General features: G+C 50.9%; 2 protein-coding genes across 3 annotated transcripts in view; both read left to right on the top strand.

The window, feature by feature from the left end:
* The window catches only part of PSMD14 (proteasome 26S subunit, non-ATPase 14), a 49107-nt gene extending 45603 nt beyond the window's left edge, over positions 1–3504 (top strand). The window contains exon 13 of the mRNA XM_071435052.1: positions 649–3504. Coding sequence (XP_071291153.1) covers positions 649–747 — 99 coding nt within the window. The 3' untranslated portion in view covers positions 748–3504. The remainder of the gene's footprint in view (positions 1–648) is intronic.
* A 1561-nt stretch (positions 3505–5065) lies between these two features.
* On the top strand, positions 5066–12863 carry TBR1 (T-box brain transcription factor 1). Of its 2 annotated transcripts, XM_071435051.1 has the most exons (7): positions 5066–5894; positions 6339–6493; positions 6826–6947; positions 7300–7458; positions 8312–8373; positions 10481–10598; positions 10704–12863. In XM_071435051.1, the coding sequence occupies exons 1-7, from the start codon at positions 5203–5205 to the stop codon at positions 11322–11324; spliced, it is 1929 nt and encodes a 642-aa protein (XP_071291152.1). In that variant the 5' UTR covers positions 5066–5202; the 3' UTR covers positions 11325–12863. The 2 variants fall into 2 exon arrangements, with proteins under 2 accessions (XP_071291152.1, XP_071291151.1); XM_071435050.1 differs by having other exon boundaries at positions 10481–12863.
* Positions 12864–12963: the final 100 nt, after the last annotated feature.

The raw sequence follows: 12963 nt of genomic DNA, 5'->3' as shown, positions 1-12963 counted from the left end.
AAACTGAAGAAGTGCATGGGTATGATTTTCAACCAGAAATAATCTTATTGTTGCATGCAGATGCCCACAAATGCCTACATCAGTTGAGTAATAGTGTGTAAAAATATGTATTTTCAGAAAACTGCTCAGGCTTAACATTCAATTCCTAAGAGCATTTGACAGGGCATTGTTCATGTTTCTATGGGTATGGATACACTCATTTTCTTGCAGTCAATGCAACTATTCAAAGACTGCGTTAGATGATGCCTGAATCTTCACAGGATTAGAACACACATTTGCAAAGATCTGAAAACAAATTGCAACATACCAGAACTAAGATTAAAATATTGGCCTTAGTGAGATGTATAGAAAAATTCACATGTTGTGTGTTGTCCTTAAAACTAACTCAACAGCTGCCACAGTTACTCTTGATATGCTGGATAGAAATTTACTTCCTAAGCCTATCCTCAACTTAACTGCTAGTACAAATTAATAAAATTTTGTTTGTGGGAATTCAGTCATTTGCTAGGTCTTCCTAGAATGGAAAATTTAGGAGCATTAGTGGCCTGTGTTCATTAACTCACAGACATCTTAAATAGACTTGAAGTAAATGAAATATTTCAGAAACGTGTTTCAGTCATCCCTCTCATGGCATCCTTTGTATTTCAGGACCCTAAACGTCATTTAGAAGAGCATGTGGATGTGCTGATGACCTCAAACATTGTCCAGTGTTTAGCTGCTATGTTGGATACGGTTGTATTTAAATAACTGATTTACTGTTGGTGATACTTTCTGTGTATATTTGTTTATTGTTTCTAATACAAAACAGAGACTGTTGAGGCTCTATTTGATTAAACGGAGACATCTGACTTCATTTGCAATGTAAGTGCAGCACTATAACACCTCTCAGTCTCTAATTGTGCATTTGCTTCAGTTTCTTTATGTCAAGGTCCTCACAGATTCCAAAGCATTCAAGAACACAGTGTGGGGAAAAAATTGAGTACCTTTTCATTTAATATTTGGGGGGGGGGGGGGGGAAATCAGTAATACATATATATTTTGATTGTTGCAACATAATAAAAATACATTTACAAATCTGTCTTAAGTTCTGGACAGTGTTTTTTGAGAAAGGACAACAGGAATTGACAAACTAGAAAAAGTGCTAGTAAACATTCGTTTTCCCCCACTGTAAAACTACTGAGATACTAATTGCTAGGAAAGCAAAAATTCTCTACTGGAATTTGGCTCCCATTGATTGCCAGTTACTCTCATGGAGATTAAAACAAAAAAATCATAGTGCTGAATTCTGAGGATGTAGAAAACCAAAAATGCTGAAAATTCCTCTGTCAGTTCCCTTTGAATATTATTCAAACCCTAATATCTACACAAGACAACTGACCTTAAGAGAATTAATTCAGTTGCTGGTAACTGAATCACAGAACTCTCACAAGCAGTGTCATAAATAGCAGTATTCTGAGAATAAACATTAAAGTGACAGAGGCTGTTCTAGGTTACATGAACCCACCCTCCTGTGAGAGAACATACATGAGATGTCCATATATATAAATATGAGGAAAGAGGCCCAACTAGAATATGACATTTTAAACCATTTCTACTGACTGGAGAGGGAAACACTTGCAGGAAGGCAGGTGGGTTGCTTGGTTTGAAGCAGGCAAAGCCAAATATCTGGGCTTGGAGAGTGACTCTGGGTTTTGGGAAGGGACTGATTGGAATTTTTCGTTAGGGTTCTTTTTTTCAAGTGTTGGATGTTGCTTATGTTGATTTGATTATTTTGTCTGGGCAGAAGTTTTCTTTTTCTCTTTACTGTTGGTTTGGGGCTTTTTTTAATAAAGAGCAACAGTAGTGGCAGGCTATCTGCAAAACTATCTCTTGTTGAAGATAATTTTTTTAAAATTCACTTCTTATTTGCATACTAAGGAAATAACACTTAAATTGTCTTATTTTCTGGCTTATGCCCATATTTACTTACACTTTACCATTCAAAGATTTTTCTTTTGTTTGAAATTTCTTATTGAGGCCTTTTAATTTACTATTTTAGACTAACTCTCTCTCAAAGTATATTTAGCGTGCACTTACTTCAGAGGGAAACATGCAGATTTTTGCAGCTGCCCTCCTTATGGCCTTCCCTCTGCCCCCACAGTAGGCAGTGGAATATCAGACTGGGAAAATGGAGACATACCAAACCACATTTGCCTGCGTGTAGTTAAATGGAAGTTCTTTCTGGAGATTGCCACTGCAAACCTGCGGGTGGTTGAGGAGGGCTGCAGTCAGGCCTCGCATTGCCGGCTGCGCGCCTGGGGTGAGACGGGGCAGGAGCTGATCGAGGAACCTGCCCTGGGGCTCGTCTGCCAGGGGGGCTCTGCATCCCTGCCGCTCTCTACTCCCACACACACGTGTAACACCACGAGGGAGACAGAGTTTGGCAGGTCGTGGGTAACATGGCACTGCAGAACAGGAGAGGAGCTAGCGCAGTGCTGCAGTGTATACATGCGTGAGAGGCTGGTGTAAGCAGGGAGACAAACCAGTGAGTCTTACATATTCTAAATTAATTTTGACAAATGTACATCTTGCAGAGGGTAGCTGAAGGGAGTCTGTTGGAGACGCAGATCTCCCGTAGTATAAGCTTGTGCTGTGGTACCCTGCTTTCTATTCACTCCTCAGTTTAACTTGGAGACACAATTTTCCATTTACCAAGATGTTACATGAATAATAAAAAGGCAGGTTTTTGGGGCATCCTTCCTTATTTTTGTCCAGTGCTTCAGGAGCTACACAGCGGATTTGGAAGAATTGTGTGTATGCCGTAACCTGAAAAGCAGCAGCCCATATATGATGTTGGAGGAAGAAAGAGATTTTCAAGCAGCCACCTTCTGAGCCTCCAGCCGCAATGGAGCAGACCTTCATTAGCAGCATGACCCCTTGTCACCTGTCAGCGTGAAGGACGGGCATATTGTATTAGCAAACCTCACTCCATTCTATGACGATTCTGTAACACCACCTGCCATATCCCCCCTATTATACCAGTTTAGGAGTTGTGCACTGAAGATTTTTGGCATATATTAGCACTTCCATGTGATTGGCAGTATACCACTGAATTCATTGCAGCTCTGCATCTATATGGCTGTAGCTCTGCAATTCAGGGCAGCGTTTCCGAGGGTTTATCTGCATTTCGGTCCATCTCCTGCCTGTATAAGTCCATTAATGTTCTGTTGTTGCAAACAGGGAAAGGGAAGGGTGAGCACTGGTGAAACAAGTGTTGGAAACATTAGTTAGAACTGATAATAATGAAACCGTTTTCTTAACACTGAGAGAAGGTGTGTATGGAAAGTTGCATGTGCTGAACCACTCGAGTAGAACAGTGAACTGCTTGCTTTTTGCTTCATAAATTGTCTTATTAGAATAATTTCCTTGCAGAGAGTGCGTGTATGTCGGCATCTATGAAACACCAAATAACCAAAGTAGTTCACGGTTAAGAAACAGAAAAATAAATGGCCACGGGATTTGAAAGCAGTGAAATACACATTCTGTCAAGTCATCCTGGTTCTAGTCTTCTCTGGATTTGAGTTTGCAAAGTTTCAGTCTGGCTTCAGGCAGTTATGCTGTGGTTCGGTTTATTATGTGGTGGTTCAGGCTGCATTACCTGTCAGTGAAATTTGAAGCTGGCTGCTGATGTCACCTGGGAAGAGATGTGGTCTGTAAAATACCTGAAGTCCAAACCACTACGGGGACAACACTAAGAAAAATTGAACAGGAGAGCTCCTGCCCGGTCAAAAAAACCCAAACCCCAAACGCACAAAAAAGCCGAAAAACAAACCCCATGCTTTTAAATTCTCGGGCAGGCTTCCCTAGGAAGAGAAACTGAGACTGGTGCTTGGCCAAGGCGGGGTGGCGAGCGGGCCCCCTGAACTCTTCAGGCTCATCCTTGCACCTTGGAGGGTCCCGCTCTCAATAGCGAGGGGCTCGGCCGCGCACCCGCGGGACCCGCGGCCGGTCCCTGCGGTCACCGGGAGCCCCCGCCCGCCTGGGAGCGCAGCCCGGGCCGCGGAGACCCCCCTGGGCAGAGGGTGCCGGCGGCTCCTGCCGCAGCACCATCGAGGTTTGGGTTTCTCAGCTCCGATCGACCCCGCGGCCGGGGCGGGCCGCGGCCCCTGGCAAGGGCGCTGCCAGAAATCTGCCCCTCCCGAGAGCTGCCCGCGGGACTGAGTCACTGAGGGAAAGCAGGCACCGAGAGGAAAGAAATCCGGAGACGGATGGGGAGGTGGACGCCTTCCACGCTGTTTTGCTGATAATCTCAGGCATTACGGCTCCCAGATAAAATATTTATTTACTAAAGAACCCGTAAACATCGCGGCAAATACATTAGGGCACTTCGGCTGCGGGGCTTATGATTATTTCAGAAGTTAAAAGAGATGATACGCGGCCACTGTCAGCGGGGACGGAGGGTGTATTTTCCCCCGCGAAACAGGCACGGGTGGGAAGGGTGGGGGCGATGCGCCGGGGATCGCTCAGAAGAGCTGGGGGAGAGGGACTGCGCCCCGCTGGGGACAAACCGCGGGGGTGAGCTGAGGGCAGCGGCCGCCGAGCCCCGCGCTCCCCTCGCCATCGCTCCCCAAAGCGCCCAGGACCCGCTCTTCTCCCTGACGCACAAAGGTGGGGTGCACGCGCGCAATATTTGGGGAATCGCAGGGTTCGGATTTATTTTGCAGCCGTAGTCAAAAAAAAAGCAAAAAAAAAAAAAGCTAGAAAGGTCACACAATAATGAGCTCTCACAGCAAACACACTATTCCCTTCCCCCTTTCCCTTCCTTCTATCTCACAATAAAATCATCTCCTTCAATTTGCCATGATCGTCGCGACCAGGAGCCAGGTGATTATCCTAATTAATGTCTATCTAATTAAATTACTGTCAGCGGTTAACCAATGGCAGAAGCCGTTTCATCCTCTCCACAAGCAGCAAGATCAAAAGTGAGTCTTTCCTGATTGCTGCATAGTGTCAATTGGCCAATCTCTTCTCCCTGGGAAGGGAGGAAAAAAAAAAAAAAAAAAAAAAAAAAAAAAAAAAAAAAAAAGTAAATCAAACGTTTGGGAAGCATTTGGTAGATGAAGTGCTTTCTGCCTAGTGTGGGTCCCAGGATGTCTAGCTTCTGATACTAGGAAGCCCTTTCAGATCCAGGGACTGAAGGGTTATTACTGTGGTGCTAGAGCTATGCAGCTGGAGCATTGTCTTTCTCCCTCTATCATGCTCTCCAAGAAATTTCTCAATGTGAGCAGCAGTTACCCACATGCAGGCGGATCTGAGCTTGCCTTGCATGATCATCCCATTATCTCGACCACTGACAACCTGGAGAGAAGTTCACCTTTGAAAAAAATTACCAGGGGGATGACGAATCAGTCAGATACAGACAATTTTCCTGACTCCAAGGACACACCAGGGGACGTCCAGAGAAATAAACTCTCTCCCGTCTTGGACGGGGTCTCTGAGCTTCGTCACAGTTTCGATGGATCTGCTGCAGATCGCTATCTGCTCTCTCAGTCCAGCCAGCCCCAGTCTGCTGCCTCTGCTCCTAGTACCATGTTCCCTTATCCCAGCCAGCATGGACCTGCTCACCCAGCCTTCTCCATCGCCAGCCCCAGCCGCTACATGGCTCATCATCCTGTGATCACCAACGGAGCTTATAACAGCCTCCTGTCCAACTCTTCTCCGCAAGGCTACCCCACGGCGGGCTACCCGTACCCCCAGCAGTATGGCCATTCCTACCAAGGGGCACCTTTCTACCAGTTCTCCTCCACCCAGCCGGGGCTGGTTCCCGGCAAGGCTCAGGTCTACCTGTGCAACAGGCCACTCTGGCTGAAATTTCACCGGCACCAGACGGAGATGATCATCACGAAGCAGGGAAGGTAAGCCACCACGCGGACCTTTCTGGGTGTCGGGGCTGAGCCGCGGACTTCGCCGGGGGAGCCGCCCGGAGCCTCCGCAGCCCCGGCGGAGCCGTCCCCCATCACCGGGGCCCCTGCCCCGGTCGCCGGGAGCTCCGGTGCGGGTCCCCGCCGGAGTCGTTCCCGCCGGAGCCGGTCCCTACCGGGGCAGCCCTCTCTGCCTCCCCGCAAGTTCCCGCGCCCGCTGCGCTCAGCCCTTCCCCGCGGGAAAGCTCGGCACTCCGGGGAGCGGGCTTCTTTTGATTTTTATTTCCCAGTTGCTATCGGGAGCCGTGAGGATAAAGCACAACGGCTGGGTGCTCCGCGTGTGCCTGTCGCTGCCGATGGCTTGCTTTCCTTCTTCCCTTTATTTTTCTTTTTTTTTCCCTTTTCTTTTTTTTTTTCTTTTTTTTTTTTTTTTTATAGGCGCATGTTCCCTTTCCTAAGCTTTAATATTTCTGGTCTCGACCCTACGGCTCACTACAATATTTTTGTGGATGTAATTTTGGCGGACCCCAATCACTGGAGATTTCAGGGAGGCAAATGGGTTCCTTGCGGCAAGGCGGACACCAATGTACAAGGCAAGTTCCTCCAATTAACACTTTTCCCGACACATATGTAGGTGAGAATGATTAATTAATGCCTTTGCGGACTGGTTCTGGCGACTTCTTAAACGCAAATGGGCCAACGATGTTTTTTTTTTTTTAAATAGAAAAAAAGGAGGGTGGAGGAGAAAGTAAAAGGTGTTCGGAAAAAGCTGTTTTAATCCTTTTCGTTTAAAATTAAGGGAGTTTTGGCAGTAAAATATTGTCCACTTAACGGGGTACTTCACCCTCGTGTGCGGATGCAGCAGCAGAACCGGGGTACAGACTAGAACTGTGATGTGGTTGTGTTTTTTTGTTGTTTTGCTTAGGAAACCGGGTGTATATGCATCCCGACTCCCCCAACACGGGAGCCCACTGGATGCGTCAGGAAATCTCCTTTGGGAAACTAAAACTTACAAACAATAAAGGAGCATCAAACAACAACGGGCAGGTCAGTGGGGGAACGCAGACGCTGCCAGAATTATTTTTATTTCTTCAGTTAAAATCCTATCGTTTCCGAAAGGACGTGTATTTTTTTTTTTTTTTTTTTTTTTTTAGATCGTGTCGTTAGGTGAAAATAAAAGGGGGGTGGTGGTGAGAAAGTCCTCCCATTTCATTTTGCCACGGGCCTCGTCGGCCCTGAGCGCGTTGCCCAAGCTGACACCGCTGTCCGGTGCGGCCGGGGAAGTCCGCAACCGTCCCGGGGAGGCGGCAGCCAGCGGGCATCGCTCTCCTCGTCCTTCTCGCTCTAATTTCTTCTTTTCTCCCCGCGTCCCCCTCCCTCCTTTTGCCATGCCTGACAGATGGTGGTTTTGCAGTCCCTTCACAAGTACCAACCTCGCTTGCATGTGGTGGAGGTGAACGAAGACGGGACGGAGGATACCAACCAGCCGGGCAGAGTGCAGACATTCACGTTCCCCGAGACGCAGTTCATTGCCGTCACCGCCTACCAAAACACCGATGTAAAGAGCTCCCTGGTTTATTCCCCTCGCGGTCCCCCCGCTACCCGCAAGGCAGCCCACCGGGGATGGCCCGGCTGCTGCCCACTACCCCGGGTCTCCGGCGCCGGGAGATGGGGCTCCCTGTTCCCCGCTTTGTGCCAGCCCTCCCTGGCCATCTCCAGGGCGGCCGTAGCCGCTCGGGCCGCCTTCGCCTCAGGAGCCCCCTCCGGGTGCCCGCAGCGGCATCGCCCTCCCGCCAGGATGGGCGCGATCCTGCCCCTCCGCCCGGGGCTGGGCGCTGGCCCGCAGCGTTTATCTCCCAGTCGGAAACAGCTTAGTTAGCTGTTAAGCTGTTAGCTTAAGCTTTAAGTCTGCAAAGATCAATTAACATCCTCATTGATTGCGCCGGGGGTGACGGAGCAACTTCCTCAAATTAAAAGCTCGTTAATGCCTGGATGCGTTTCGGAGTGGTCTGGCTTTGCTACAGACTGGTGCCCCCTTTTCAAATGACATATGTTCAGTCCACATTCTCGCTTTAATTATTTTGCTCCATGCAAATGCAAACTCCTAGTTATCGTTCTGCGATACGTTTTGCCTAATTTCTGGATTTCAGCATATTCATACCCATGCACTAGGAATGCCGAACACATCTCAAAATATGGGGTTAAATATTGATTTTTTTCGTACTTTTTACAACAACGTAAATCTTAAAGTTAGACTGTGAAGTCTATAAGCATGCCAGAGCTGATTTTTCACGGTTTAAAGGCAGTATGATTGACTAGAGTAAAGCTTGGTCCTTTAAAAACGTGTTGGCTGCAGTGTGGTATATTTTTCAGGCTTTCACAACGTGTGCTCTGCTTCTCTCTTTCCCTAGATCACACAGCTGAAAATAGATCACAACCCTTTCGCAAAAGGATTCCGAGACAATTATGACACGTAAGTAAACCGGATTTTTACTACCCTTCTGCCGGCTGCACACACATGTCAAAGGGGGGAGATTTAGGATGAGGGCTGGCTCATCTCACACCGAGATGTGTAATGTCAGGCTTTTCTAGAGCCCTCCGGGAGGGAAGCATACGCCCGCTCCCGCACAGGGGCTGTCCCTGTGGCGAGGCCCTGCGCAGCCCTGAGGCCGCTGCCGCGCCCGGGGCCGCGCTGCCCGCACCCGAGTCCGCATTTCGCTTTGGCACTTGCGGCGGTTTTGTTGTTGGTTTTTCCTGGCACGTATCTTGGCGCCTCTTTCCAAGCTTCCGTTCCACTTGCGCGTAAGGGCTCCGAAAGAAGCACCGGAGCAGCAGGGGCTCGGTCCCCGGCAACCCGCCGGGTCTGCATCATTCCGAGGTCCGCAGAGCCGGGGTCCGGAGGGAAATGTCTTCGTCTCGTTTTATTCTTCGCCGGGGTTGAATTTTTTTTCTCCTTCTCCCTTCTGGGTGGAGCTAAAGCCTCGGAAGTTTTAATCGCGGTTTGTCCCTGTTCTGCCTCTGCCCGTCCGCCTCCGAGGCGTCCCCAGCGGTCTGACCCCGGCCCTGACGCCCGCGCCGCAGGCGGCCGGTGCCCCTCCGACTGCGGCTGCGGGGCGGCACCAACACTCGGCCCCCGCCGCCGCCTTTCGCGGCCCTCGGGACAAAAATGGGGCAATCCCGGCCTGCAGGCCCTGCAGGCAGGCTTCCCCTGGCCTGGGGTACTACCCGCCCGGCATCCCCCTGCCCAGCTTGGGGCAGCGGGACGTGGCGGCCGCAGGGCTGCCCGTACACCCGCAGGAGCAGACGGCAGGGATTTTGGCTATCCCGCTGCAAGCTCTGGTCTGTGGGACGGGCCACAGACCCGAGGAGGAAAACCTTTTCCTCTCTAAACTGTGGCGGGGAGCGGCCTCAATTGGCCTGGAGAGCCTCGTCCCGTGCGTATCTTGAGCGCCTGCTTGAGCCTCTGCGCTGGACCGCGGTCCGGCAGCCACCAGCAGCAGGCTTGCAGGGCAAGGGTGGAAACGACGCCCAGAGCTGAACTAGTGCGAGAGGGGCCCGGGGCCGAGCTCCAGCTCTCCCCAGGGAGCCGCTTGTGGTGCGGTCGCTTTCCCCAAGGGGCAGGGGTCGCCGAGGCTGTGGAGGAGAGCAGGTCCGCCACCGGGAGGGCAGCGGCGGTCCCTGGTGCCACAGAGGGCGGCAGCCGAGCCTGGCTGCTCTCCGGGAGCTCTGCGAGAGTATGTGAGGCCTTGGGAAAGGCCTTCGGCCCCAGCCAAAAGTGCTTTTCCCTTTTTGATAGGAAAAAAACTTTATAGGGCGTTACTTGAAAGGAGACGGGGGGGAGGGGGAAGCTTCAATGTTGTCTAGCACGTTGAATTTGTTTAAGGGCCAAGTTTATTTTGGATAAGAAATTCCAGGAGGCGTGGAGGGTTAATTAAAGCACAGTTTTAGCCTGAATTAAATGCAGATAGTAGTTATTCATCCATTAAAGTTTTTATAATCGCAAATTGCAGCCCAGCATGGGAGAATTATATATAGGCCAAGCAGGGAACACTGGAAGTGTCTGGCTTTACATTTCCTACAGTAGGTGTTTAAAGATTAGCTTAATTTAAACTCAGTAAAATGTTGATGGTTCGTCTGTGACTCCCAATAATAAGTGTTAAACAGCCGATAGAATTCCGTAGTCTGCCACTCATGCTGCTCGCGGCAAATGACCGGGCTGGCTGCCTGTTGCACGTGTGCTGGGACCGGTCAGCGTGTCACCGCGCGGGATTCCACGCTTTTGGGTTGTGGGTTCGGACCGGAGAGAGGGATCTCAGCCCCGTCAAGGAATGGCCAACCGGTTCCGAAAGATTTGCTCTCCATGCTTGCCCCCGTCTTTCCTCTTCCCCGTTAAAGGCCCTCGGCGCTGCTGATGCCAGAGGCCAAGCCCGGAGGGGAGCTCAGGCTCCCGGGCAGGGCCGGAGCGCGCTGGGACGGCGCCGTCCCGTTCGTCCCCCGAGGGCCGCGTTCGGCCGGGTGCCGCGCCGAGGAGGGCGCCGGGCTGCGGCGGACACCCAGCTCTCTCCCCTTCTCTTGGGCAGGATCTACACGGGCTGCGACATGGACCGGCTGACGCCTTCCCCCAACGACTCGCCCCGCTCGCAGATCGTGCCCGGGGCCCGCTACGCCATGGCCGGCTCCTTCCTCCAGGACCAGTTCGTGAGTAACTACGCCAAGTCCCGCTTCCATCCCGGGGCAGGAGCCGGCCCGGGGCCCGGCGCCGACCGCAGCGTGCCCCACACCAACGGGCTGCTCTCCCCACAGCAAGCCGAGGACCCGGGGGCCCCCTCGCCGCAGCGCTGGTTCGTCGCCCCCGCCAACAACCGCCTCGACTTCGCCGCCTCCGCCTACGACACGGCCACCGACTTCGCCGGCAACGCGGCCACGCTGCTGTCCTACGCGGCCGCGGGCGTCAAGGCGCTGCCGCTGCAGGCGGCCGGCTGCGCAGGGCGGCCGCTGGGCTACTACGCCGACCCGTCGGGCTGGGGGGCCCGCAGCCCCCCGCAGTACTGCAGCAAGTCGGGCTCCGTGCTCTCCTGCTGGCCCAACAGCGCGGCGGCGGCGCGCATGGCCGCCGGCAACCCCTACCTGGGGGAGGAGGCGGAGAGCCTGGCCCCCGAGCGGTCCCCCTTGCCGGGTGCCGAGGACTCCAAGCCCAAAGATTTGTCCGACTCCAGCTGGATCGAGACGCCGTCGTCCATTAAGTCCATCGACTCCTCCGATTCTGGGATTTACGAGCAGGCCAAAAGGAGGCGGATCTCCCCCTCGGACACCCCGGTGTCCGAGAGTTCCTCGCCCCTCAAGAGCGAGGTGCTTACCCAGCGGGACTGCGAAAAGACCTGCGCCAAGGACATCGGCTATTACGGCTTCTACTCGCACAGCTAGGCGCGGCCGCCGGCCCGCCGTCCTTTTGCACAATAACTCCTCCGCGTTAGCGCACTGACCCCCGCCCCTAGCTGCCCCATCCGTGCCCCGGCCCGGCAGGGAGGCAGGCAGGCTGAGCCGCGGCCGCCGCCGCCTCCCCGCCCCGCTCCCCGCCCGGCCCGGTCCGGCGGCGCCCCGGGGGCGCGGGGGGCACTGCCGCACCGAAACCCACTGATCAGTAGGATGCTTAGACTCTCAAATCGTACAGCGCTTCCTTCCTTTTACCACGGATGGATTCTAGGGGAAACAGTAATAGTGGGGAAAACAGCCTGTGAAATGCCTGTACATAGTATTTATTTTATTGTAACAGATTAATTTTCTTTGGTTCGGTTTATTTATTTGTTTGGATTTTTTTTTTGTTTTGTTTTCATTGTTAAGTCACAGAACTTAGATCCTGTTTAAATTTCTTTACCCCATTCCCCGCTCCTTGCTCCCTCTTCCTCGTGCCCCTCCCCAGGTAAACACTCTTCCTAAATGCCTCTGGAAATGTCGGTGGTCCATAGCTGTAGCAGCAGGTAATGGGTTTCTCACTTTCTCTCCAATTCCTCGCATGAAATAATTACGTGGCGCCCTGGGCTAACACAGCTAAGGAATAGCTCAGCTTTCCCTTCAAAAGAACAGAAATACGTCTCATAGGAAAGTCGATTAAAGGGGCATAACGCCTTCCGGAAACAAAATTAACCGCCTCTTATTTTTTCTTTGAAAGGAATAGCTCGAGATCAGCAATATTATTATTTTTGTGGAATCCCCCTTCCCCTGCCCCCAAGTGCCAAATCCATTACTGGTCCCTGCAGGTGCCAAATATGCTAACAAACTATTTTCAAATTTCTTTGCAGTTCCCCCGTCTTTCTTTATATTGCTGTAAATCTTTGTAATGAATAATCTAAAAAAAAAAAAAAAAGAAAAAAAAAAGAAAAAAGATATAGACGACTGAATTGTTGGTAACCATAGTGTAGTCCAGTGAAGATGAGTTGTGAGTTGTATATTTTACTGCATTTAGTTTTGGAATTGACTTTTTCATAAAGTAGCTAACCGAGATCTGACTTCCTGGGGAATCAAATGCACATCGAAAGAGTGATCATCCTTGTAAATCTCTTATTATACTATTGAAGGAGAAGTAATATCCCTCCAGGACTCCCTCCCCGGCGAAGCAGAATAATAAGTCTTCGAATTTTGAGTAGCAAATCTATACAATTAACGCATTTTTATATGGAAGAAAAAAAAAAACAAACCAATTACGAACTGAAATATGCATCGGGCTAAATATTCAGTCTAGATTACACTCGACGGGGAAATTTCCTAATAGAAATTCAGGGTCATAAACGTGTGTATATTTTTGACTCTTCTGTAAATCGAATGTTGTGATTTTTATATTTGTTCTGTTACGTCTGTGGAACTGAATAATTTATACCAGTACATGCTCCATTGAGAAATGTTTCGGTTTTTGCCCGTTTGTATCGTCTGTGTATAACAAGTAAAATAAACCTGGCAAAACGTTAACGTCGTGTTGGAAAAAGCACTTCGCCGATTTGTAGGGGCTCGGGTGGGACCAGGGGGAAGAGGCTGGGGGGCTCTTTCGCTCTGGGCCCACCGCGGGGCT

Source organism: Agelaius tricolor, unplaced genomic scaffold (genome assembly GCF_023055355.1).
Source record: "Agelaius tricolor isolate 1412-34295 unplaced genomic scaffold, bAgeTri1.0.p SCAF_10, whole genome shotgun sequence".
Lineage (NCBI taxonomy): Eukaryota > Metazoa > Chordata > Aves > Passeriformes > Icteridae > Agelaius > Agelaius tricolor.
This window is presented reverse-complemented; position numbering and strand designations above follow the sequence as displayed.